The 14,461-nt window shown below is 69.4% G+C and overlaps 2 protein-coding genes across 2 annotated transcripts; one reads left to right on the forward strand and one right to left on the reverse strand.

Annotated features, from left to right (window-relative positions):
* Positions 1-749: 749 nt before the first annotated feature.
* On the reverse strand, positions 750-12,523 carry IDUA (alpha-L-iduronidase). The gene is made up of 14 exons (XM_062212958.1): positions 12,367-12,523; positions 12,081-12,221; positions 3,943-4,028; positions 3,722-3,829; positions 3,533-3,628; positions 3,249-3,451; positions 2,982-3,161; positions 2,693-2,909; positions 2,102-2,314; positions 1,876-1,997; positions 1,659-1,784; positions 1,506-1,582; positions 1,137-1,237; positions 750-977 (listed from the first exon to the last, which is right to left on the reverse strand). The coding sequence occupies exons 1-14, from the start codon at positions 12,513-12,515 to the stop codon at positions 856-858; spliced, it is 1,941 nt and encodes a 646-aa protein (XP_062068942.1). The 5' UTR covers positions 12,516-12,523; the 3' UTR covers positions 750-855.
* On the forward strand, positions 8,494-11,856 carry SLC26A1 (solute carrier family 26 member 1). Its single transcript, XM_062212957.1, has 3 exons — positions 8,494-8,598; positions 9,394-10,002; positions 10,304-11,856. The coding sequence occupies exons 2-3, from the start codon at positions 9,421-9,423 to the stop codon at positions 11,768-11,770; spliced, it is 2,049 nt and encodes a 682-aa protein (XP_062068941.1). The 5' UTR covers positions 8,494-8,598; positions 9,394-9,420; the 3' UTR covers positions 11,771-11,856.
* Positions 12,524-14,461: the final 1,938 nt, after the last annotated feature.

Here is a 14,461-nt window from a genome sequence, read left to right on the forward strand (position 1 = left end):
CCCACAGTGCCAGAGGAGTCCACATGTGCGGCTCAGGTCTTCACGGCTTCAGGTCACGAGGGGGTGCGCTCATCCAGTGACGGGCAGTACGAACTCGGCAGGAGGCCGCCCACACCAGACCCGGCCTTGCCACCGCCTCCCGCGCCCAGAGACCCACAGCACCGGCCAGACACCGGAGAACACGAGCCGGCCGGGGGCCAGGTGGAGGTGTGGTGGCACAGCAGGTGCGCTCAGTGGCCTGGGACACAGGCTCTCCCCAGACCAAGGGCCGGCTGGAGGGGGAGTGTGCCGGGCAGTTCTCTGCACCAGCTGCTGGCCCCTCCCCAACCTTCCTGTCTGGACAGGGGTGGGGTGGGGGGGTCCGGTTCCACTTCATCCTGCAGCTCCCCTGGCCCCCTGCATGGAGTCACCACCTGGGCTCATCCAGGCTCCCCCCCAGCCCAGGTTCAGAGCCGAGATGACTGGGCCAAGGGAGCAGGCCACAGTGGACACGCCGGCCTTCTGTCTGCTGCCCACGGTCTGGGCCAGGTGGGGGAGGCCCCGTGCCACCCCCGTGGTGGCATGGCACAGTGCAGAGTGCCACTCTGAGGGGCATGGGGAGGCGGAGCCCCTGGGTGGGCAGTGCCAGGCTGGGATCCCCACGGGGCATGACCGCCCCTCGGCCCTTCCAGCAGGTTCAGCTGGACCCATGCCACCTCCCTCCACATCTGCCCAGGGCCCGTCCACAAAGGCTGACCCCAAGACCGACCTGTGGAAAGGCACTTTAAGGCGGGGTTGGGGATGGGAACCACAGTGTGTGCAGTGCAGCCTGGGCCCTGGCTCCCTGCCTCAGTGGGCGGCACAGGCTTGGGGTCACTAGGCGCCCGGGCCATCACGAGGTGGGGCCTCTAGGTACAGCACAGGGTCGGAGAAGGGGCCTGTCCGGGCCCAGTAGTCCACTGCTCGAACTCGGTACAGGCCGGAGACAACAGCTGTGTCTGGGGACACGTGTGTGTCCTGAGCCCCTCCTGGGCGCCCAGGAGCCCCCTGAGCCCACCCCAGACTCCCGGCTTCACCAGGCCCTGGACCCCCCTGGACCCTACCCTGCCCAGGGCTGTGCTGAGTGGCCAAACCGGGGCAGTGGGTGGTGGGCCTACCTGGGCTGAACACGAAGAGGTTAAAGGTCGATGGCGTCCTGCTGACCGCTGTGTACACCTCACCGTCCCGGGAGAACTGGACCTCGTAAGTCCACAGGCACCTGCAGCGGTCAGTGAGGCCAAGGCTGGGCCGGGGCGCGAAGGCCTGCCCCTTTCCCTGCAGCCCCTCAGGGTTCCCGGGCACCCCAGGGGCGGTGACAGGCCGCACAGAAGGTGCGCGGGGCCGGGGCTGGGGCTGGTGCACACGGCGCCCCAGGGACGCAGGAAGGGAATCCAGAGGCCGCCAAGGGGCGCCCCCAGGAGCCGGCGGCCCAAGAGTGGGAGAGGCGTGGGGGTGCCGCAGGGGGCAGTGCGGCCGCACTCACGCACTTGGAGCCCACACGTTCGTCCGACCAGACCAGAGCCAGCTGACCACGGGTCAGGGGCAGAGCGCGGAGCCGGGTGACCTGGGGAAGGGGCGGCAGTGGGTGAGGGGCTGTGCCCGGGCTTCGGGGGCGAGCGCGCACGCGGGGCAGCACTTGCCTGGCCGGGTGGGACCTCGGGACGCGCGCACACGTGCACCAGCAGCAGCGCGGGCAGCGCGAGCTCCTGGCGGAGCGTCAGGCGTCCGCCGACGGGGAGGGCGCGCGGCGCTGTGACCACTGGGTCCTGCGGGCGATCGAGGGTCCTCAGGGCCTCAGCCCGCCAGGCGACCCCCGCCCCGGGCGCTCCGCAGCCCCCCACCCCCGCGCGCACGCACCTCGGCGGCGCGCATACGCCGGAACTGCTCGGCTGTGGGGAAGACCGGGCGGCCCAGGCGCTGCCACTCGCCGTGGGGGCTGCAGAACTGGTTGTCCAGGTAGCGCGTGACATAGACCAGGCCTGCGGAGCCGGACGCTGGGTCCTCACTGCACCGCAGGCGCCCCGGGGCCCGCCCCGCCAGGGGCCCCGCGGGCACAGAGACCTCCCTGGGACCCCTAGCTTACCGGGGCCAGGGGGCACCCCGCGCAGGCGCAGTGTCACGGGGATGCTGCGGTTGGCGTGGGCGTGGGTGTCGTCGCTGGAGTAGACCAGCACCGTGGCGCGCCAGGCGTCGGCGGGGCCCTTGGGGCGGTGGGCGCTGGCCAAGACGCCCACCGTGTGGTTGCTGTCCAGCACAGCGCCGGCCTGTGACACCTCGGCCCAGAGCTGCTGTCTGTCTGCAGGGGCCAGGGGCGTGGAGGCGGCTGTCGCCACGTGGGGTAGCCGCCCCCCGCCCCACGGTGAGGGGGTCCGGATCACAGGGGGCAGGGACAAGCCCTGGACCAGGTGCAGGTGGAGGGCGTGTCCACGCTGCCCGGCCTGGGGCCTCTGTGTCACCTTCTCCTAGGCCTGGAAGACAGCGCTGCCTGGTTGAGGCCCCGGCCCCTCCCTGGGCCAGGCCGCAGGAGCCCCCAGCTCACCCAGCAGGGCCAGCATCTGCTGAGCCCCGGGCCCACCCGGCAAGGCCAGTATCCGGACCCAGGACACGCAGGAGCCAGCCCCCCCATCACCCGCTGCCCGCAGCCGGGCCGGCTCACGCAGGGCCCTCGGCTCACCCAGCAGGGCCAGCAGCCCCATTGCGGTGAGCACCGGCTTGCGCAGCAGCTGCACGTGCGGCGGGCGGGTGTTGTTGACCTGGAAGCGGGCGGTGAGTGTGCGCTGCGAGAAGGGGTGCGGGTGGTAGCTGAGGAAGGCGTTGTCGTTGCTTAGCAGCGCGTAGTGGACCGAGGAGCTGGCGTTGGCCACCAGCAGGTTCTGGTGCTGCGCGATGACCTGCGGGCGGCGGGGAATGAGAACCCGGCGGCGGCCCGGGGCGGCGCGGGAGCCGGGACGGGGCGTGCGCACCTTCACCACCATGGCCGCGTAGGTGACGTCGGCCCTCCAGGGGCGCGGCAGGGCCCAGCCCACCAGCGGGTCCGCCTCGTCGTTGTACACCGGCGTGTCGGCTAACTCGGGGAAGAGCTGCCGGATCTGCCTCGCGACCGCCGCCTCCCGCTCCAGGATGAAGATGGAGCTGCCCGCGCCCTGCGCGCAGCGCCCGCCTCAGCGCGCCGGGCCGGGCCGGGCCGCGCGGGCCGCGGGCGGGGCGGGCGGGGCGGGCGGGGGCCGCACCTTCTTGTGCAGGGAGATGTAGTCCAGCCGCACGCCCCGCTCGCCCGTGAAGAAGTTGGTGCCGCGGGCGCAGTGTTCCAGGAGGGCCCAGCTCCGCGGGGAGCGCGGCGGCGGCAGGAACGAGTCGCCGGGGCCGCCCAGCCGCAGCGCGGGGCTGGCGGCGCGCAGCCCCTCGGAGCAGGCGTCGTAGTAGTTCAGGAAGCCTGGGGCGGGGCGAGGGCTCGCTGAGGCACCCCGCCCGCCTCCCCCCGCCCCTCGCGGCCCGCGGGGGCCCCGGCGCACACCTTGAGTGGTCATGGACACGTTGTCAAAGTCTTGATGGTCCGGCTCGTTCCACGTCTCGAAGTTCCACCGAGAAACGTGCTCCAGCCCGTAGCGGCCTGGGTGGGACAGCCGCGCCCCGGGTGTCCGGCTCCAGCCGAGCCCCCACCCCCACCCCAGGAGCCCACGGGCAGACCCGCCCAGCTGCCTACCGATGTATCTCCTGGCCAGCAGGGAGACCAGGGCCCTCCAGCCGATCACCTGGTGCTTGTCCTCGAAGTCGGTGAAGCGCCCCGAGGGGCTGCCCATCAGCTCAAAGCCTGCAACACAGGAGCAGGGTGGCTGCCCCGCTGCCCACCTGCACCAGCTGCGCCTGCCCGTCCTGGGCCAACAGCAGGCTGAGGCCTGGAGGCGGACAGGGCCAGCTGCTCACCTGGGAGGAGCTGGTTCTCTCTGAGCAGGTCCAGGTACCTGTCCAGGTACGTGAAGTTGTAGCTCAGGCCCTGCTCCAACGACCCCCTGTGGAAGGAGAGTCAAGTGGAAAAGCTTGGAGGCGTCAGCCCCTGGCTAGACCTGTGGCCACATTCGGGCAGGCAGGAGGAGCCCACAGGGCACCAGGCAGGACCCAGGTCCAGACCCCATGGTGGGCCCACCGGCCGCTCACCACCCGGGGTGAACCAGCATGTCTGCCCGTGGCACCTCCCCCACACCTGGAAGAGATGGAAGACATGGGGTGGGGCCCGGGTGGGGGATGGGCGGGCATGTGCTGACCCCATCTTGCTTTCCCCGCGCCGAGCTCGTGACCTGCTGGAGTGTGTGCCCAGATAAATGGTGCTCACTCATGGGCTCTGGAGACCGGCCTCGGGAAGCCAGCCAAGGTTGCAAAGGAATTGGCTCCCCCTGCTCCACGTGACCAGAGGCTGGACTTCACCAGGGCAGAGGGTAAGGGGTGCAGCAGGCAGGGGCTCCGGGCTGCGGGGGCTTCGTTCTGCCCAACAAACCCTGGACTCCGCTCCCGGCCAACCTGGCTGCACAGAGCACCCGCTGAAGCCACGCCATGGAGCAGGGCTGCCGTCCGAGGCGCTGGCCCTGGCACCTGCCCGTGGCTCCCGACATGCCATCGGTCACCTCCTCAGCGGCCAGGCCCGGCCACGCTCACTGAGCAGGACAGAAGTCTCACTGCCCCCTCGCACTGCTGTGGGTCAGCTTCCTCTTCCCTTCAACCTCACTGTTGACAAGCACCAGGCTTTCGGGAACAAGTGCAACAGGACGCCGGGCACCTGACCCGGCAGCAGAGGGGGGGCCAGTCCGGGAGGGAACGGGCGTCCTCTGGCGGCTAGCCATCAGATGAAGGGGAAGGGGCCGGAATGGTGGGCCTCTCTGAGGAGGTGACGGGGAAGGCCTGCAAGGTTGGCTCGCCCAGGACAGCACAGGCGAGGGCCCGGGGCAGGGCAGCTGGTGGCCCGCCTCGTGGGTCTTGTGATGGTGTGAGGACGATGACGGCCCTGCACGAGCAGCCTCTCTGAGCTCCCTGCGGAAGACCCAGGGCTGGCACCACTGGACGCTGCATCCCATGGAGCGTGGATTCGAGTCCCGCTGCTCTGCCTCCCACCCAGCTTCCTGCTGACGCACTTGGGAAAGCAGCAGATGACACAGGTGCCCGGGCCCTGCCACCACGTGGGACACTCGGATGGCACGCCGGGCCCCTCACTCCAGCCTGGCCCAGCCCTGGCTCTTTTGAGCATTTGGGGAGGGAACCAGGAGATGGAGCTCTGTTTCTGTCAATCTGCCTTTCTTTCCATTTTTCTTTAAGATTGACTCATTTGAGAGGCGGCGTTACAGAGAGGGCGAGAGACAGAGAGATCCTCCATCTGTTGGTTCACTCCTCACATGGCTCCAAGGCTGAAGCCAGGAGCCTGGGGCTCCTCCTGGGTCTCCCACGTGCGTGCAGGGGCCCCAGTACTTGGGTCATTGTCCGCTGCTTTCCCAGGCCACCATTTTAACAGGGAGCTGGAGCAGACGTGGAGCAGCCGGGACTTGAACCAGCACCCACATGGGATGTCGGCATTGCAGGGAGTGGTTTAACCCACTGCACCACAGCACTGGCCCTCATTCTGCCTTTAAATAAACCATATAGGGGCCGGCGCTGTGGTGCAGTGAGTTAAAGCCCCAGCCTGTGGCGCCAACATCCCATGTGGGCACTGGTTCAAGTCCCAGCTGCTCCACTTCTGATCCAGCTCTGTGCTATAGCCTGAGAAAGCAGTAGAAGGTGGCCCAGGGCCGGCGCCGCGGCTTAACAGGCTAATCCTCCGCCTTGTGGCGCCGGCACACTGGGTTCTAGTCTCGGTTGGGGCGCCGGATTCTATCCCGGTTGCCCCTCTTCCAGGCCAGCTCTCTGCTGTGGCCCGAGAAGGCAGTGGAGGATGGCCCAAGTGCTTGGGCCCTGCACCCCATGGGAGACCAGGAGAAGCACCTGGCTCCTAGCTTCGGATCGGCGTGGTATGCTGGCCACAGCGGCCATTGGAGGGTGAACCAACGGCAAAAAGGAAGACCTTTCTCTCTGTCTCTCTCTCTCTCTCTCACTATCCACTCTGCCTGTCAAAAAAAAAAAAAAAAAAAAAAAAAGAAGGTGGCCCAGGCCCCTGGGTCTCTGCACCCACATGGGAGACCTGGAAGAAGCTCCTGGCTGCTGGCTTCGGATCAGCTCAGCTCTGGCCATTGCAGCCATCTGGGGAGTGAACCAGCACATGGAAGAGCGCTCTCTCTCTCTGTAACTTTGTCTTTCAAATAAAATAATTCTTTAAAAAATGAAATAAATCATATATAGTTATATATATATAAATAACATATATATAGGTGGTGTGTTTGGTGTGCTGTGGCACAGTGGGGCCAGCTCTCTGCTCACCACTGCCGCGGCTCCCTGGGAGAGGCAGTGAGTGGGGCCCTGGAGGCCATGGCATTTGCTGATGACCTGGGCTGAGCTGGAGACGGAGGGGTGGCTATCTCTGCGAGAGCAGCTGGTCAGGCTCAGGGAAGGGCAAGCTTGCAGGGGGACTGGACTCAGCTCTGTCCGGGTGGATGGGAGCCTGGTACAGGGGTCTGGGGCTGGGCACGCTGCTACCCCGGGCTCCCAGAGGGTGCACAGCAGCCGTGGGTGTGATGTGGCCAGTGTAGTGACCAGTGCTGCCCCTGGGCCAGCCGGCAGTCTCCCACCTGCCCCACCCTTGCCACCTCCGCTCTTGTACAAAGGCCACAACCAGGAGCAAAGGAAAAAAAAAAAGGATAAAAATTAAACGCGCCGCCCTCGGGGCGCAGGCGCCCTCCGAAGACCCCGGAGGACCCCCGCCCGCACCCTGCACTAGAGTCGGCTACAGAGGCTCGGGCCCGGCTGGGAGGGGAACAAGACCGCACCCGGGGAGGGGCAGAGCCCGCGGTGCGCATCGCAGCCCGAGCCCGCGGAGACGCGGGGGTCGGAACGCGCGGACCCTGGCCGGGGCGGAGCGCGTGCGCGGCGCGGACGGAGGCACCGCTGGCCCGGTGGTGAGTGCGCGGGGCGGCTGGGGGTTGGGCGCCGCGGGGTGCAGACCGCACCAGGGAGAACCTGCCGCCCCTCACCGAGCCCCCGCCCCCGGCCGTGGGCACCGCTTCCCGCCGCTGGCGGCAGGGATGCGGCGTTTCCTTCCCAGATACACGGACTGCCATTCAGGCTGCGGGCTGAACGGGACGATGGGGCCGGAGGCGGCCGGCGAGGTGCCGCGGCACCAGGACCCCAGCCCAGGGGCCCTAGGGGCCGGCCACACCGGCCTCGGCGCGCACGCGCGGAGAAACTGAAGCACGGCAGGAAGTGCCTCTGCCTGAGGCTGGCGCCCCCTAGCCGGGCTCTGCACCCCAGCATCCTCCCAGGAAAACCCTGGCCGCCACCCCCGCCACCCCCAGGGACCAGCGGGCCTTGTGCTGGACCCTCCTGGAGCGGCGGGATTTGGAGAGGGGGAGGGTGCAGGGCGCCTGGCCCTCAGTCCCACTCCCCCCCCGCACTCCGGTGCCCCCAGATCTATGCCAGGAGCCCCGCTGGGGAGAACAGGACGGGGCGGCAGACTGCCCACAGGAGGCCCCAAGCACTGACCCGAATTCCCCTCAGGAGCTGCCATCATCACGGCCCCCAGCACAAGCCTGGCCGTCCCAGGTGCAGGGGACTCCAGGGACCGCCAACAGCCAGCAGGGGAGAGCACAAGTGGGCTGGGTGCACACGGCCTCCCTCTAAAGTCTGCTGCTCCCCTGCCCTCACACCTGGGCCCCAGGGTGGCCCACGCCCCCTCCTGCCAGCCCTGCCAGCCGGCTGCTGGGGCATCAGCGCCGGCCCAGGATCCGGTCCCCAGGTGCCTGTCTTAATGAGTGGCAGCTCCCCACCCCAGTCACGCCAGTGCAGGTGCACACGCTCCAGGGACACACATCCTCCTGACAGCCTCCCGCTGGCCGGCCGCACAAGGACCGGACAGAGGCTGGGGTCGTGGCCATCCAGTGGCCACCTGCCGCAGCCTGGACCGACCTGTCTCCTTGCGGGACCAGGAGGGGAGCTGGTGACTGAACGGGAGACCAGCGCCCTCCTCAGTCCCCTCCTGGGGGTGGGGGTGGGGGTGGGGGCCTCCCGCTTCCCCTGAGCACAGTAATCTTCAGGTCTGGGGTCTGCAGCCCAGCTCCCAGGCCCACTCCTGCACCCCTGTGCACCCCCCGCACCCTGGCAAGGCCACTGTTCCACTGTTCCTGGGAGCTGACCGCGCCCACCCTGGCGAGGCCACTGCTCCCGGGGTGGGGCGGGGGGAGCTGCCTGTGTCTGCATGGCTGTACCCCCCTGTGCGTCTGATTACTGTACAGCTCGCTGGATTAGCCATGCAGGTAGCGCTCACTCGTCCAGGCAAACCCATGACTCAGCTGTCCTGTAAATAATTTAACTGCAGGCCCTGCTCCCCCAGGGTCACCACCAGACCTGTGGCCGCTCCTGCTTTCCTGCCCGCCACCGAAGCCAGCCGGGCCGCACACCCAGCCCCGCCCGGCACCCCGTGGCCTGCCGAGCTCGCAAGGGGCTCCCCAGGTAAGAAGCCGCCCCTGGCCCTGAGCACAGTACAGCCTTGGCGCTGGCCGGCCAGGGACAGAACGGTTTGCTGGGCAATGGGGGCAACAGGAGCTGAGCCTGGCTGGCCACATCGCAATTCCTAGGTTTTCTCTGGGGACCTCAGGCACAGAGCAGGTGACGCTCGTGGGGTCCCCAGGATCCAGGACCAGTGAGGTGGGGTCCTCGCGTGAAGGGAACACCACTCCCGTGTCCCCCAACACAATCCCCCGCAACGGGAAGGGGCTGCAGAAGCAGGTGACGGCCCGGTCAGCCCCACGGCCGCCCGCAGGATCAGCGAGGCTGGCACAGAGCAGCAGCCGAGCCGTGCACCTCCGGTCTGGGAGGCAGTGCCCTCGGCACACACTCAGAACTCCGCGGACACAGGCCTGGGGCTACTGCCCCACAGGAGTGGCGAGGAGGCCCTCTCAGCCCTGGCCTGGGGCACCCACAGAGGGAAAGCAGGCAGTGGTTTGGGTGGGAGGACACGGACAGGGTTCCCACCCCTCCCCCGAGAAGAGAAGCTTCAAGAGCCTCAGGGGGCTCCAGGCAGCTGCCCCTGAGCACCCCTGGCCCGCACGGGAGACACACGCCTGTCACTGTCGCAACCACAGAACTTTGGAGCTTGGGGCTGTCGGCCCACACAGGGCAGCGGCTCTGGGCCCCGGGAGCAGGTGACCTCCGACCTCTGTCCCGGGTGGCAGGCAGCGTCCATCCCCGCCTGGCCCGGACTCTGGGCTGGGGGTGGGGGCTGGGAGTGGGCTCTGCTTCTTGCAGGTTGGCGTGTGGGCCTGGCGCTGCGTGATGGAGACGTGCCCTGAGCCCGGGAAGCGGGGTGCAGGCTCGGGGCTGGTCCGCCGACAGCCCCCTGCGCCCCGGGGCCTGCTGGAGACGCTGAAGGGCAGGCTGGGGCGGAGCTGTGCGTGCAGCATGCCGTGTGCCCGGGCGCTGCTACAGGACCTGGTGCCTGCCACGCGCTGGCTGCGCCACTACCGCCCGCGGGAGGACCTGGCCGGCGATGTCATGTCGGGGCTGGTCATCGGCGTCATCCTGGTCCCGCAGGCCATCGCCTACGCGCTGCTGGCCGGGCTGCAGCCCATCTACAGCCTCTACACCTCCTTCTATGCGAACGTCATCTACTTCCTGCTCGGCACCTCGCACCACGTCTCTGTGGGCATCTTCAGCCTGCTGTGCCTCATGGTGGGGCAGGTGGTGGACCGGGAGCTCCAGCTGGCCGGCTTCGACCCCTCCCAGGACGGCCTGGGGCCCGGGGCCAACAGCAGTGTCCTCAACAGCTCGGCGTCTGTGCTGGGGCGGGACTGTGGGCGGGACTGCCACGCCATCCGTGTTGCCACCGCCCTCACGCTGGTGGCTGGGGTGTACCAGGTGAGGAGCTGGCTGGGCAGGGGCAGCCATGGGGGATGCCTCTTCAGCACTCCCCACCCACGGGGCAGGCGCAGGAGGCGGCGCGGGCAGAGGTGGCCCTGGGGGCGGCTGGACACAGCCCACCTGCGCCCCTGCCCAGGCCCAGCCGCATGGCAGGCTGGGGGCAGCACGGGGCAAGGGGCTGAAATAAAACTGCTTGTGCCCATGAGGGGGTGAGGCGGCACCTGCGGCTGGCCGTGTGAACATGCAAGGGTCATGCGTGTGTCCGAGCTGCGACAGCCCGCCCGCTCTCTGTCCGCAGGTTCTGATGGGTGTCCTCCAGCTGGGCTTCGTGTCCACCTACCTCTCGCAGCCACTGCTGGACGGCTTCGCCATGGGGGCCTCCGTGACCATCCTGACCTCGCAGCTCAGGCACCTGCTGGGCGTGCAGGTCCCTCGGCACCAGGGCCCGGGCATGGTGCTCAGGACCTGGCTGAGCCTGCTGCGCAGCACCGGGCAGGCCAACGTGTGCGACGTGCTCACCAGCGCCGTGTGCCTGGCGGTGCTGCTGGCCGCAAAGGCGCTCTCGGAACGCTGCCGGCACCGGCTGAAGGTGCCGCTGCCCACGGAGCTGCTGGTGATCGTGGCGGCCACGCTGGTGTCCCACTTCGGCCGGCTCCATGAGCGCTTCGGCTCCCGGGTGGCTGGCGACATCCCCACTGGGTTCATGGCCCCACGCGTGCCAGACGCCTGGCTGATGCAGCGCGTGGCCCTGGACGCGGTGCCCCTGGCCCTGGTGAGCTCTGCCTTCTCCCTCTCACTGGCCGAGATGTTCGCCCGCAGCCACGGCTACTCCGTCCGCGCCAACCAGGAGCTGCTGGCCGTGGGCTGCTGCAACGTGCTGCCCGCCTTCTTCCACAGCTTCGCCACCAGCGCCGCCCTGGCCAAAACCCTGGTGAAGACGGCCACCGGCTGCCGGACGCAGCTGTCCAGCGTGGTCAGCGCCGCCGTGGTGCTGCTGGTGCTGCTGGCGCTGGCCCCGCTGTTCCGGGACTTGCAGCGCAGCGTGCTGGCCTGTATCATCGTGGTCAGCTTGCGGGGCGCCCTGGGCAAGGCGAGGGACCTCCCGCGGCTCTGGCGGCTGAGCCCGGCCGACGCGCTGGTCTGGGTGGCCACCGCGGCCACCTGCGTGCTGGTCACCACTGAGGCCGGGCTGCTGGCCGGAGTGCTGCTGTCCCTGCTCAGCCTGGCAGGCCGCACGCGGCAGCCACGGGCCACGCTGCTGGCCCGCATCGGCGACTCCGGCTTCTACGAGGACGCTGCGGAGTTTGAGGGCCTGGTCCCCGAGCCGGGGGTGCAGGTGTTTCGCTTCGGGGGACCGCTGTACTGCGCCAACAAGGACTTCTTCCTGCGCTCCCTGTACAGCCTCACGGGGCTAGACGCCGGGCGCTGGGCCGCCAGGAGAACGCGGCGGGGCGTGGGCCTGGACGCGGGCGCAGGGCTGGTGCCCCAGCCGGCCGGCTTCCACACGGTGGTCATCGACTGCGCCCCGCTGCTGTTCCTGGACGCGGCGGGCTTGGCCACGCTGCAGCAGCTGCGCGGGGACTATGGGGCCCTGGGCGTGGCCCTGCTGCTGGCCTGCTGCAGCCCCTCGGTGCGGGAGACCCTGCGGAGGGGCGGCTTCCTCGGGGAGGCGGCCGAGGACGAGCAGCTGTTCCACAGCGTGCACGCCGCCGTGCAGGCCGCCCTGGCCCGCCACTGCCCCCAGGAGGCCAACTGCAGCGTCTAGCGGGCGGCCCCTCCCGCGTGAGCCCAGCAGGCGAAGGGACTCCCGCTGCCCGAGCTCGGAGGCGCCCGGGGCCCTCCCAAGCAGGCGCGCACGCACACACACACAAGGGCAGCGGCCCCCACTAAGCCGCCCAGGGCAGTCTCCGGGCCACCCGAGTGCTCCCACACCTGTGCCTCACCCCTGCTGGAACTCGCAAGGCCAGGGCAGCAGCCACCAGCCCAGCCTTGGCCTCTAAGGTGTCCTCGGGTGGAGGCAGCCCCGGCACAGCCAGCGGCCCCCCAGGGGCCCCTCCCCGCCGGCACACACCCACCTGGCTGTGACGAGCTCCAGCAGCCAGTGGGTCCGCACCTGCTGGATGCCACCGTGCGGGACGGCGCCCACGTAGGCCAGGTTGAGCTGCTGGTCCCAGCTGAGGTCGAAGCGGGCGGCCTGGCTGTGCGGCAGCGGGGGGCTGGGGCAGACCGGGGCTGCGTGAGGTTGGGCCCGGCGTGCGGCTCAGGGACAATAAAGCGACCCCCGAGGCCAGGACGCCGAGGCCTCGTCTCTAGGGCGGGGGTGGGGTCCGGCCCCCCTCCGCTTCCCCGCGTGGCGCTCACCAGAAGCCGGTGCTCCTCCAGAAAGGCCGCAGGGGCCCCAGCGCGCGGGCCGCGTCCACGCGCACCAGGTGCGGGGCCTCGGCCCGGGCGGCCGGGGCCGCGGCCAGGAGCGCAGCCACGAGCGCGAGCAGAGCGGCTGGGGGGCGCATGGCCGGGCGCTGCGGGGCTCGCCGCTGGCGGAGTCTCCCGGGCGCCCCAGCGTGACCGCCGCCAGAGGCAGGACGCTCCCGGGAGGGGCGGGGCCGGAGGCCTGGGCGGGGCGCGGACGCTCCCGGGAGGGGCGGGGCCGGCGGCCTGGGCGGGGCTCGGGCGCTCCCGGGAGGGGCGGGGCCGGCGGTCTGGGCGGGGCTCGGGCGCTCCCGGGAGGGGCGGGGCCGGCGGCCTGGGCGGGGCGCGGACGCTCCCGGGAGGGGCGGGGCCGGCGGCCTGGGCGGGGCCTGCGGCCGTGGGCGGGACAGGACGCGAGGGAGACGCGTGGGGCCGGAGGCCTGGACGCGCTGCGGCCCCGCCCCTTCCTGCAAGGCCCTCCCGGTGCCCTGCGGTCCCTGCTGGACCCGACGCTCCGCACCCTGGGCTGTTGGGCGGCCCGGGCGGCTGACCTCGCGGGCTTGGAGCGGGCCAGGGTCCGGGATCCGAGCGACCAGAGGTTCCTGCTGGGGGGCTGGACTTGAGGGGGGCACCGGTGTGGCCAAGAGGCCGGTCCGAGGGGGCCGGGCCTGGGTGTCAGGATGTGCACGTACTCTCAGTGGGTTACCACCTCGCGGAGACGATTCCCAGCGGATGGGAAGCCCCCCGGGACCCTCAGCCCCGGGGTCGGCAGCCCCCGAAAGCCCCTCCCTCGCGGGGTCGCCGTCCTGAGGTGGGGGCCGCAGCTAGGCGGCCAGTTTACTGCAGTGGGAGGTGAGCTGTTCGCTCAGGGTTGGGGCCGGCCGGGAGGCGCAGAGGCTGGCCAGCTGCAGCGGCGGCCGGGATAGTGAGGGCCGGAGCCCTGCCGGGCTGCACTTGCTCCACTGGGGGAGTCGTCCTCACCTGCTCCCAGCAGAGACCTCAAGGCGGAGAAACTGGGAACAGTGGGAGCCTCCACTGTGAGCAGAGAAGGGCCCGAAACTAGCACAGGTTTGACAGATGCACGTGCACAACACGGCAGACCCAGGGCCCCCAGGTGAGCAACACGCCCACAAAGCACGGGGTCCCCCAGGTGAACAACACGCCCACACAGCACGGGGTCCCCCAGGTGAGCAACACGCCCACACAGCACGGGGTCCCCCAGGTGAGCAACACGCCCACACTGCACGGGAGAGCTGGGCCCCCAGGTGAGCAACACGCCCACACAGCACGGGAGAGCCGGCCCCCAGGTGAGCAACACGCCCACACTGCACGGGAGAGCTGGGCCCCCAGGTGAGCAACACGCCCACACAGCACGGGGTCCCCCAGGTGAGCAACACGCCCACACTGCACGGGAGAGCTGGGCCCCCAGGTGAGCAACACACCCACACAGCACGGGGTCCCCCAGGTGAGCAACACGCCCACACCGCACGGGAGAGCGGCCCCCAGGCTGCCCACACCAAGGGGACTTCTGAAGCACATTCTTAGAGGCTGGAGCACCCCGGGAAGACCCCACGTGCAGCAGGGGTGAACTCAGAGTCACTGTAAAATCATCCTCACCACCACAGTCGTGCAGAAAGGAACGAGACACTGGGCCGTAGTGGGCTGGAAACTGGGTGCTGGAACTAAATGGTTGATTGGGGGGGGATGTGTTCAGATGCTATTTAAAATTAGGTCCCCTTGTGCTGAAATTGCAAGACAGGGGCCAGCGCTGTGGCGCAGCGGGCAAAGCGGCTGCCTGTGGCACCGGCATCCCGTGTGGGTGCTGGTTCAGGTCCTGGCTGCTCCAGCTCCCTGCTAACGCACCTGGGAAAGCAGCAGAGGATGGCCCAGGGGCTCGGGTCCCTGCACACACGTGGGAGACCTGGAAAAAGCTCCTGGCTCCTGGCTCCGGATAGGCACAGCTCCGGCTGTTGTGGCCGTTTGGGGTGTGAACCAGAGGACATAAGACTGTCTCTTTCTCCCTGTAACTTTGCCTTTCAAGTGAATA

This window comes from Lepus europaeus, chromosome 16 (assembly GCF_033115175.1).
Source record: "Lepus europaeus isolate LE1 chromosome 16, mLepTim1.pri, whole genome shotgun sequence".
NCBI classification, from domain to species: domain Eukaryota; kingdom Metazoa; phylum Chordata; class Mammalia; order Lagomorpha; family Leporidae; genus Lepus; species Lepus europaeus.